This window comes from Aethalodelphis obliquidens, unplaced genomic scaffold, assembly GCF_003676395.1.
Source record: "Aethalodelphis obliquidens isolate GAN/ISIS:26980383/991018 unplaced genomic scaffold, ASM367639v1 scaffold2, whole genome shotgun sequence".
Lineage (NCBI taxonomy): Eukaryota > Metazoa > Chordata > Mammalia > Artiodactyla > Delphinidae > Aethalodelphis > Aethalodelphis obliquidens.
In genome coordinates, this window is record NW_020837946.1 from 65806357 (window position 1) to 65818940 (window position 12584).

General features: G+C 39.4%; 1 protein-coding gene across 2 annotated transcripts in view; it reads right to left on the reverse strand.

Annotated features, from left to right (window-relative positions):
• The window catches only part of CSRNP3 (cysteine and serine rich nuclear protein 3), an 87077-nt gene that overhangs the window by 11147 nt on the left and 63346 nt on the right, over positions 1-12584 (reverse strand). For both annotated transcript variants that reach the window (XM_027115191.1, XM_027115181.1), the window contains one exon: positions 7680-7939. In XM_027115191.1, coding sequence (XP_026970992.1) covers positions 7680-7939 — 260 coding nt within the window. The remainder of the gene's footprint in view (positions 1-7679; positions 7940-12584) is intronic.

Consider the following 12584-nt stretch of genomic DNA (forward strand, 5'->3'; position numbering starts at 1 on the left):
CCATGTAACAAATATGATACAGTGTGGTAAGTTCAATAAAATATATGAGCAAGTTATAGAAGCAGTGGGAAGGAGGAAATGATTGACAAATAAAATGGGAGGGGAGGTACAAAGACACAAAGTAGAATTATTTACTTCTTATTCTGATTCCACAGTCTCTATCAAGGAGAAAAACCTTTAAACAAGAAATGGGAAAACAGCTAGGAAGGATTTCATGTAAAAACAAGAGGTGGGAGAGAGTGAAAGAGTACTCAGCTGTTTTATGTAAGAATACCCAGGCCCAGGGTATTCATGTTTTAGAGCAATGAAAAAGCTTAAAGTTATGATTGCTCAGTCAAATATCTGTGAAGAGTCATAGGGAAAGGAATTAAAAGGTAATCAAAATGCAAGTGAATTATTATTTTAAAAAGTGCTAATTCTAGGGCTTCCCTGGTGGTGCAGTGGTTGAGAGTCTGCCTGCCGATGCAGGGGTCACGGGTTCGTGCCCCGGTGCGGGAAGATCCCACATGCCACGGAGCGGCTGGGCCCGTGAGCCATGGCTGCTGAGCCTGTGCGTCCGGAGCCTGTGCTCCGCAATGGGAGAGGCCACAACAGTGAGAGGCCCGTGTATCGCAAAAAAAAAAAGAAAACTAAAAAAAATAAATAAATAAAAATAAAAAGTGCTAATTCTAGATAAAATTCCAGAAAAGATGATTTAAACAGATGGTCTGTACATGTGAAAAGAGGGAACAGTGACTGTTGCCTGGGCTCACTAGGGAGAAAATGTCCATTTGTCAAATTAAAGCCCGTGAAGAATCTTAACATATAAAACAGACAAAAGCAAGAGTGAGGCACCCAGAGCCCCGACCCCATGGAACATAATTAGAAAACCAGTGATCTAGTCTTGAGATTCTCTGGCAAAATTTCTTATGTTCTGTACATGGAAGGATGGAATACAAGATGATTAATAAGGGTATGGTTGAATGCATGGATTTTTAGTTAGTTGAAACGTTGAAAATGTTTCAAAGAACAGCGATGCTCGGCTCCTTTGCACCACCAATGAGGGATGTGGCACCCACACATCCTATCGGCAGCAGTGACCCACCTGGCAAGGAATCTCCAGGGAGGTCGCTGTGGGGTGGTGACAGGAAAGTCTCCCCCTTTTCCTCTTGAGGGCCACTACTCTGAGAGGGTATCCTGAACTTGGCCCTGTCTTGTTAAATATAGTTTTTAAATAATATATTGGATGGATAACTAAAAGGCAGGCTAATCACATCTTCAGATGACAAGATTAGGTTCATTAAAATAGAAAACAAAACTTTATTGATCCTTCTCTGTACACCATGTCTAGCGCTGAAGAGGATTCTTGCCCAGGAGATGTTAAAATGTTTTCATTTATGTAATGATGCAGACCTGATTTACCTGGGTTTTGTGTGTTTGCTTGCTTGTTTTTTGTTTGTTGTTGTTGTTTTACTTACCACCAGCATAATATGAACAAAAAAATTGATTAAGGTCCAGAAAGCTACTGTACCTTTAGTGTATACTGTGGATAGAGTATCCACGACTTGGGAGAATGTAATGTAACATACTGAACAAATCTCACTAGGAGTACAATGTCCAGATCGAGTACCATATTGTGAGGTGGACATAAATAAATAGCATTATATCCAGAAGAAGGTAACCAAGGCCATAAAGTGTCTGAAAAACAGCAGGATTAGTGAAAAGAACTAAGGATGTTTAATCTTATAGAACAGAGACACATGGAGCCCATCCATATAGCCTATTATCAAATATTTGCGTGTCCATCAACACTGCTTTCAAACACTTGGAGTTTGGAGAACTGGGACAAGATTTATTCTATGTCCTTAGAGGCCAGAATTAGGGTCAAAAGGTACAATTAGATGATAGCAGTTTGATCAACAGAAAGAAGAGCTTTCTAACAATTTACAGCTACAAAATGGAATTGGCTTTCTCAAAAAGCAGTGTGCTTTTATATATAGTAGTGTATATATGTTAATCCCAACCTCCTAATTTATCCCTCCCCCCTTTTCCTCTTTGGTAACCATAATCAACTATGCTACAATAAAATTTTTTAAAAATCAGTGTGCTTTGGGTTGCCAGAGATGTATAGTAAGGGGCTGGATATACAAATCTGCATATGTATTTGATGAAAGGAATTCCTGGTTACATGCTACGAGCTGGATAGATAACCTGGTCATTAAGGTCTCTGGCAAACTGAAGTAAAACATTCATATCATTTTGACATTCAGTCAAATCTTATAGTATAATTCTTTGGCTCATTAGTTGTTAATTGCAGGTGGCAAATTGGAACCAGATTAATCATGTCCTTGAAATGTTAGGTTGTTTTGTCAGCTAATAAATATTTCAACAACCTGAATTTACAATGAGTCTTTGGTTTACATATCACCCCAAAAGTCACCAGAAAAGATGATAATATCAACAATAAGACATATAAATTTTTCATACATTCCTTTATCCTCCCTTCTGGTTCAGACAAACTTTGTCTCTTTTAGCAGCAGCTAATAAGCTAAATGAATCCAAGAGTGTGGCTGATAAATATTTAACAACTGGGTCTCTGAAAAAAAAAGGGAGGGGTGTTTCTAATTTGTTGTCGAATTTGTTTGTCTAATTGTGCTGTTAGTTTTGTGTTTGGCAAGTCGCACGGTGTGAATACTCCCATCGTGGGTGATTTTGAGCTACCATGGGGAAGAGATGAGACAATCCTCTTTAGTGAAGAATTTTTACAAGCTGGCTACAGCACACCGCTGCATGAACCCCATATTTTAACCAGGAGAATCAGTTCAACAGATTTCTCCTCAATGAGAAGATCAATGTTTACTGTACAGGAAGAATGAAGAGATGTGATTACATATGCTTAAGTTTTCCATTTAAATGAAAATGCCAGCAATATTTTGAAAGAACCTATTCTTAAATATATTGCATCTGCTCAGGGCTGAAGCCCAGTCTCTCAGGATGCATCACTTTGGTTAGGTGTGTCTTCTCTGTTCTTGTCAAAATAGGCTGTACATGTGACATGGCAAATGGAAATCAAAGTTTTGCATTCAGTGTTGGAGCAGGCCTCCACTGAGGGTTGCATTCTGGAAGCACTGGTACTACGTATGCTCCTGAGTAATCTCTACAGAGGCTGACAAAGAAGTTCTGTAGGAATAAGTGGAGCTTAAGACTACCAAGATCAGCAGATTCTGACCCGTCTGATAAGAACTGTGGTATAAGGAAATAGTTAAAACCACATCCCCAAATTTTGAAACTATAGGTTAGAGATATTCGGTGTCAACCACCTCTCACAAATCTCTAATCCCACCTATCTTCTAGGTATTTAAGAACTTTACCTGTAGGTTAGTTAAATCACAAGACTCTTAAGAGGATACAAGGGGCAGGGCTGGGGGTGAAGAGGAAGAATTATAATATTGTACAGGTAAATTTCTAAATGAATAACACACAGTCATAAAACTAAGATTTGGGGCGAAGGAGATTTAGATAGAGATATTTTCAAGGTTGCTCCTTAAAGGAAGAGTCACCATCTGGTAAATTTTTTTATGAAGAAAGACAGCAAACAACCAAGCATTAGTCAAGGGACCCATGAGAAAACTGTATAACTTTGGAAAGCCTCTGGAAATGGTACAAGAGTAGAGAAAGGCTTGATCTTAGAAAGGAGAGGAAAAACAATCAATGTTGAAAAAACATTGAGAAAGGGAGTCCAGTGAAAGCTGTGAAAACTAAGGTACATTTCCTACACCAAGGTAGTAGAATCCAGTAAGATATAACCCCAGAGGCAATTCGAATGCCAAGGCTCTTTTGAAACATATAAATAGCCCCCTAATGCATTTTACAGACCCATGTGAAATGGGAATAAAGTCTAATGTAATTGTTCAACAATGTGGTGCAGATGATGAAATCTAAGTACTTAATTTGGAAAAAAGTATAGAATTAAGATGACTGCATTGATTACTGTGAAGAGTACAACATGTCTGAATGGGCTTGACAGGGAAAAAGTACTGTGCGCTGTAATTTAGAAATCTAAAGCTAGTTATTTCTTCTAGAAACATGCACTTTATTCAATAAGCTTTCTCTATTAATTGTTTCTAGGCAATGTTTGGAACACCAATGCCAACAACAAAAAAGACACACTTGAACCCCCCAAATAAAATTGGATTTGTTCTACAAATCTAATTGCATATATTATTTCTTAATATATTTAACTCATAATTTGATTAAGAGATGAATCACTAAATAAGAAGACATTTTACAATGAAGAGCTAAATTTCTATCTTATTTTGTTTCCAAAGAAACATCAAGAAACATCAAGATGCGTGTCTGTGTTCTTTTTACTAACCTTTCACTATGAGGGCCCCATGGGAGGAGGTGGTGTTGTATAAATGGGCTCACTATTTAGAACCTAGAGAGACACCCTGGAAAGACACACAGATAGAATGGAAAGAGAAACTTCTTACTCTTCTGGGGCTGTTGATTCTGAAGTAAGTAGGAAGGAAACTACCCAGTTCCAAGTCCAATGAGTTTCCTAGCAAGGGCTTAGGAAAAAGTTTGGTGCTGAGAGCTTTGGAAAGTGTTTTTTGTCAGATGCTGCCTTCTCTTTCCTTACTCAATGGGCAGCTCGCTGTCACCCACAGAGGGCCACCTCCAGGCAAAACCAAAGTGGCAAAGTTTGTCTTTAATAATCCTCCCTTTCCTCTTTGGACCCCTCTCTCAGCTACTGACCCTCTCTTGCTGCTCCAGCCAAAAAATGGAATCAATTTAGTCACATTTCGTTGCTTATGCCAGAGGTATATTTCAAAACAAACGTCACATTAAAAGTGAAATTTCAAGTATCAGAGTGAAATTTTTGGATAGGTAATGTTTTTGGATAGCTAATGTTAGATTTGGGGTAGTTAAACCTTAGACAAGCATAGTCAATGATATTTAAAAACTCATAAAAGTTAATACACTAGAGGAATCACAATTAAAATATATGTTTTCCTTCATTAATTTCCCTCAGCTTTTTTTAGCCAGTGAGTCCACATTGCCGTGATCTTTCATTCGTTTTATGTGACATGTGTTTCCGAGTTTTTGAATACTTTCAGTATAGGGAGGCTTAGATCAGATCACCTTAGAATCCCATTATCTTTTTGCTTGATATTCATTTGGAAGGAGTGATGATGTCCTAATGCCTTTTGTTTATATCTTCACCAAAAGGGAAAGCTGCATGTTTTCGGTTATCAATGACAAACCAAGACATGACACCCACTCGGATGAATGTCTTCCCAACTTCCAAAACTAAGCACAATGACAAAAGTAAATCAATAATAGAAGCCTCTTTTTTGCTTCTTCTTTAGCTTGTTAAAAATAAAAGGGTAGAAGTAACTGAATACAAATTATAGTATTAGAATATATCATTGCCTGGTATGGAGGAAGGACCCTGCAGGTGTGTAGCTCCCCCTAATAGTCATGGAATGTACAATGTGCTTCAAAGGTCACCACAATAAATCTTCTCTCAGATAGAATTACAGTCCCCCAGCTGTTAAAAAACCACTGCACACAGTACCAAACCCCAGAAAGGGACAACTCCCTATAGGTACAGAGATTGTCTTTCCCAATGCCTATAGGGAATAATCAATTAATTTTAGAATAGTAAGGAACAGGATAACAAAACCAGTTTTCTATTGAGTGAGCCAGTTACTTAACATCTTTGTGCTTCTTCTTCTTTGGCTGTACACATGGTCTCATAATTTACCTACCAGTGGGGTTTTGTTAGGGTTAAATAATGTTTATAAAATGCCTGGCAAATAAAAATCACTTAATGAAGAGCAGCCATCACTATTGTTCTGCCAATATTTGAATCTGGAGAATGACTTCACCCTTTGGGTAGGGGGCAGAGTTGGTTTGCAGCGGGTTAGAAAGGCAGAGGGTGGATTTCAGAAGCAAATCTGAGCATTATCATTAAATTAGGCTACATGCAAAGCAATCATGGAGAACAACAGTAACAGTGTCTGGCTACCAAAAAATCTGAAGAGACTTTCATTGAAATCTGTCAAAAATACCACCAAAGAAAATATAAGGCACACTTTAGGCTAGGTTGTGTCTAGCTTCATTTAAGCAACTGCCTTCTTGTAAATTGGGAACAAAGCACATGCATACGTTGCAAAATACATAAAAACAAGGTGTTTTGAAACACACATCACACCTCTGCCAACTGACTTCATACTGGAAACTAAAGGTACAGGTAACACAGATGTGCTTATGGTGCTTCTGCTATTTAACCAGTGATCCCTTATGTTTAGCACTCTGGATTTCCTAAGAAAGATTTCCTTTTTCATTAGATAATGATGGGAGAGCACTTTCTACATGTTGATAGGCTGATGGCTCAATACAAACATAAAGAGTGTCTCCGGTTGAGGAAAAGGTTTTCTGAGCTGTGTTTCTCTCCACTTAATCTCTAAGGTGGCACAACAATAGTTATCTCCACCTGGACCTCTCCCAGACATCACTTTGATAACTCAAAAGCCTCTCAAAAGCAGTATCTCCAAAAATGATCTCATTATATAACCACCACGGCACTGCCCGCCCGCACCCCCCGGCCTGAACCTGCTTCTCTTCCTGGATTCCTTGTCGTATCCTCGTTATTGAGAAAAGTAATATCACCCACAACCCATTTAGTTTTGCAAGCCAGAAATTCAGGAGTCATTCTTGACAGTCCCCCTCTTTCCCTTCCTAATCCAACCCATCATCAAGGACTGTCGATTTTATTTCCTAAATTACTCCCTCTGTCCATCTCTCTTCCTCTCTCTACCATCAGTCTAATCTAACCTACCATCATCTCTCTCCTGGACCACTGTAATAGCCTCTTACCTGGTCTGACTCCATAAGCTCCCCCAGCATGGCTGCCCCTGCCCCGAAACTATCCTCACATCATAGCATGAACTGAATCACATTACCCTGCCACCCCCAACCCCATGCTTAGGACTCCTGTATGACTTCTGATGGCATCAGGATGAAGAGGAAACAAATGCCTCAACCAGACTTACAAAGCCCAACCACCACCACCACCCCCCGCATTATTCTACTTTCTTCAACTCTGCTCCAGCCATGCTAGCTCTGTGTGCTCACCGTGATTCCTCCTGCCATGAGGCAGCTCCAGCTCTCCCTGCCGCCTGAACCACTCTCGCCAACACTTCCTGTCTATCTGTGCAGATTTCAGTTCAACCATCACTTCCTTGAGGAAACCTTCCTTGACCTCTGGACCACATCAATTCCCTGTTACTTACTTTCATAGCACCTTGCAACTCCCCTTCACAGCACTTCACGAAGATGTGGTTTTATTTTGTCTACATGATTAATATTTATCTTTCCTATTGATACGTAAGTCCCAGGAGAAAAGGAATCACATCTATGTTTCATACTACATAGTCCCAGCCCAAGCACAGGGTCTAGGATCTAAAGAAATATTCATAGGATGAATAAGTAAACAATGTCAGGTAAGTTTTCCACCCTGTTTTCAGGCGACCATACTGTTTTTGCTTTTAAAAAGCTTCAGCAGACAGTCTGTTGTGGAAAATGCCCAGTTTAATCTGTGGATCTAAATATGAAAATGGTTAATGCAACCAAAGTGAGGTAAGGATGGGGGTTTGGCAAAAAAAAAAAGTGAGCGTCTAAGGTTTTTTTACCTTTAGCTTTAAAGAATTCAGTTTTTCCTCCCTGAGGTGTTCTCTCAGCATCTCGCGGTGGAGCCTCTCCTGCTCTCTGGCAAATTCGCCCAGGGTGTACTGGCGCACGCTGTTGTGACGGCTAGACATGCCCAGGGTGCTGCCGCCTTGGCTGGGCACGCTCGTGAAGCCCTGCCTCCTGGTGAAGTAGTACACGGTGACACAACTGAAATGTACATTCTTCGTCCTCAGCCGCTTCTCCCTTTTAAGGATGGAGGAAGCTGAAAGGGAAAGAGACAGTTCAGTGAACAGCCAGGGCAGCAGTCTTCAGAAGAGGCGAAGAATTAGAAAGTGTCACTCGATGATCTTCAATCTATGGTCAACCTTTTCTGGCTGGGAGACACTAAAAATGTGGTCTCTCAGAGTTGGCACCGATTTCTCTTTCCTTTCCTCTATTTTCTTCCAGCTGTGGCAGAGTAGACTTTTAAGTCCTTCTATAATGGTAGTCTAAGCAAACTTTTAGGAAAGTTGCCAGTAGTCTGTGGATCAGTGGCACAATTTAATTTCTCATTTCCCCTAACCTTTTAAGTTTTACTTTTATGGTTTTCACATGAGCCGTAGCATACTATAATCAGAAAAGACATATACTACAAACGCTTTGGCTCTTATTTTGATATGGAAGGCATCTGGCATGAAAAACATGTCTGTTTCTAAATTTTAGAAAATTCCAAAAAGCAGTAAAAATGTACACCAAAAAAGGCTCAAAGGCACCATTTAGGTATTTTTATAACCTAAATCTAACCAAGCTTTCATTTGATGAAAACTCCAATAAATAACATTACAGACAGTGGGATTTTAATCCAAGTATACACTGAGAAAATTGAAAACGTCATGAGATATATCAGAACTTTTATTACTAGTTACAGGGAAATCAAGATGCACAGAGCACGATGGAACGTTGAGATACACACTGTATTTGAGGGAAAAGAGAGCTACACGTTATAATCCTGACCTTTTGGAGTTGGAAGACATGCTAGACATCATCTAGCCCAGTCTTTTTCTTTTGTAGTGAAGTAACCCAGTCTTACAGAATTGGAGCTATTTCTTTCATGAAGAAAGAAATGAATGAAACAGACAGAAAGAAATAATGGACTCCTTGGACATAAAAAAATACACATATGAGCTAACATTTATGGACTATGCAGAGAACTTTACATGAATTATCTCATCTTATCCTTATATAACTCCTTGTGTTGAAATTACCCATGTCTCCATTTGAGGAAACCAATCCACCAAAGGTTAAATAACATGGCCAAGGTCACATAAGTAGTGGTGAAACTGGGATTCAGTATTCAAGAGCCCAGTCTTTTAACCATCATTTCACAGTAGAGCTGAGGTCATGCTAAGGGAGCTGAACAAGGCTGAGATTTGGTGTCACATTGCTTCTGGTAGATGTCAACTGCTGCAGACTCCAAAGATGACTTTTTTTGGGGGGGGGTGTATATCTCTTTTTAAAAAATGTTTTATTTTTATACACTTTTTAAAGGTTTCTTCCCATTTACAGTTATTTCAAAATATTGGCTATATTCCCCGCGTTGTACAATACATCCTTGCACCCATTTTACACTCAATAGTTTATACCTCCCACTCTCCCATCCTTTTATTGTCTCTCCCTGCTTCCCCACTGGCAACCACTGGTTTGTTCTCTATATTTGTGAGCCTGCTTCTTTTATATTATATTCACTAATTTGCTGTATTTTTTAGATCCCACATACAAGTGATATCATATGGTATTTATCTTTCTCTGTCTGATTTATTTCACTTAGCATAATGCCCTCCAAGTCCATCCATGTTGCTGCAAATGGCAACATTTTGTTCTTTTTTATGGCTGACTAGTATTCCATCATACATATATACCACAGCTTCTTTATCCATTCATCTGTTGATGGACACTTAGGATGTTTCCATACCATGGCTATTATAAATAAAGCTGCTATAAACATTGGGGTGCATGTATCTTTACGAATTAGTGTTTTTGGTTTTTTTGGATATATACCCAGTTCATATGGTAGTTCTATTTTTAGTTTTTTTTTTTTGAGAAACTTCCGTACTGTTTTCCATAGTAGCTGCACCAATTTACATTCCCACCAAAAGTGTACAAGGGTTCCCTTTTCTCCACATCCTCCCAAAATTTGTTATTTGTAGACCAAAGATGATTTCTGTTTGGAAGGCTGTATAAGCAATGAAGGAAAAGTGAATACAGCATCACTTTGGATTTATATAAGAATATTCTTTCAAGGGGTTCAAGTTCATTTATCTCATATTTATTTTCATTTATCTCATTTTCTCTCAAGCCAAATACAGAGTGGTGCTATGATACATCTCATTTCAAGGATTTACTTATTCGATAAATATAAACCAAGGGCCTACTATATGCCAGGCACTTTCTAAATGATTGGACATACTGGTGGAAAAAACAGATGGTGATCCCTGCCTGTATGGAACTTCCACTTCCAGTGATGAGAAACTCAGACAGAAGAAACAGACTCAAAGATTACAGAGCAAGAGAAGGAGGACATTTGGGCAAGAATTTAGCTTTCCCAACTTTCTCTCCTCTTTATTGCTTTACCTCTCCAGAAGAGATTGCCAGGAAGCAAATGCTTTCAAGCATGTACGTAGTTCTCCCATTTATTTATGTACACGTTCACGGCAAAATACTTGTACTCCTGGCAGCAGTGACAATTTTCAACTTAGATTTAGAAGCTCTGATCTGCTTCATAACTGTATGTTTAAATCATCTCAAAACAGAGAAGAATTTGTCAAAATGTAAAAGATCACTGTAAAAAGCAAAATTCTATAATCTGCCCAGTAATCTGCTACCCTATCTGACAGCCTCATCCGTCACCACCTTACAGCAGGCTAGAGACTCTGCTTTTTGGGTGATAACTTTCAACCTAATTTACTCTTAGTATCATACAAATGATGCCCTGAAGACATTATCTTTCAAGGCCATAATTTACAAATGAAATAAAAACATTTTAATGTACTCATTTAAAATAATTACTATAAACACCTCTGATAATTTTATTACTTATTTTTTAGACAATTCATAGTACTCTAGACAAATTTCCTTTTAAAAAAATTTACTTAGATTTTGTACCTGTATTTTTAGATTATAAGAATTCTTCATGGACTTCCCTGGTGGAGCAGTGATTAAGAATCTGCCTACCAATGCAGGGGACATGGGTTTAAGCCCTGGTCCAGGAAGATCCCACTGCCACGGAGCAAATAAGGCTGGGCGCCACAACTACTGAGCCCACATGCCACAGCTTATGAAGTCTGCACACCTAGAGCCCATGCTCCACAACAAGAGAAGCCACCACAATGAGAAGCCTGTGCACCGAACTGAAGAGTAGCCCCGGCTCACCGCAACTAGAGAAAGCCTGTGTGCAGCAACGAAGACCCAACGCAGCCAAAAATAAATTTATTTAAAAAAAAAAATTCTTCAACCTTCTGGATGAATCTATTGTACCATCCTTTCACAAAAAGCCAGATTACACTTTCCCCAAAAGACAGTTAAGAGATGTTTTTCCAAGGCTTGGAAGAAGACAATAGTTGCAGAGAGCAGAAGCCCTTTACCTGGGCTCTTGGCATTTCTAACACTGTCAAAGTGCACTAGGATTAGTGCTTCCTCCTATCCACTAGGGTTTATAATTCAAACATGTGCTTATACTTGTTTTAGCACTTGCATGTTATAAATAGCACTGTAGAAACAATGATCAAAAAGCCTATGGGATATATTTAAGAGGAAGGCTTTGAAATGCCACAAGATCAGCCTTATGAAGGATATATATATATATTTTTTTTTTGTGGTACACGGGCCTCTCACTATTGTGGCCTCTCCCGCTGCGGAGCACAGGCTCCGGACGCGCAGGCTCAGCGGCCATGGCTCACGGGCCCAGCCGCTCCTCGGCACGTGGGATCTTCCCGGACCGGGGCACAAACCCGCGTCCCCCGCATCCGCAGGCGGACTCTCAACCGCTGCGCCACCCGGGAAGCCCATGAAGGATATTTTAAGTGTGGCTTTCCTAAACTTAGGAGCCACTCACGTCTCTCTTCTGATGATTGAATTGGAGTCCCAGAATGGGCTCTTGTGGGCTATCTCCTGTCTCCAGGCCCCGATTTAACTAACATCACAGAATGAAGTTATCAAAAAGGAGTCTGTGTTCTTCAAGCCTGGGAAAAACAGATTAAATTCACTCAGCACAACTGCCTTAGGGAATCCCGAACCTCCCTGATATATCTACCTAGTAATTTGTGCCCTTTACAGAATGATTGAACTCAACTTTGTGTCTCTACAGAGTTCAGGGGTTCATTTTACTACCGTGAGGTCAAGAGCAAGAAGAAAGAAGAAGAAGGTGGCTTTCATTACTGCTTTGAAAAAGAACTAGTCTGTTTTCATACACAAGGCTAAGTTTTTGTTGCCTCTCAGCTCCTCTTCTTTTATCCCATTCACCATTACCATCCTGAAGCAGAAGTGTCTAAATGCAACAGTACTATATATCCTGCCCAGGACACAGCTTTTGGGACCACCATTATGGTGGTCCAACAGGGCATACTGGTGTTGCTGTAAAATGATCACATATTATGGAGATAATATTGACCCTTGTAAATTAAAGGAATAAAAAGCACAGAGTAACTGACATTAGCCATCTGAAGAAGCTACCCAACCTTAAAAAATGCTTTTAAAAATAAGTGAAGAAGAGAGTTGAGAAACTGACTAATTCACAATGGCAGGGTCAGAATGTAAGTAGATAAAATAAAGTAAGCTGTACCATATATTATAATAAAGAGTTCATGATCAGAGTGGATTAAAAATGGAAGCCACTTGGGATTAGCAGATGCAAACTACTATATATAGAATGG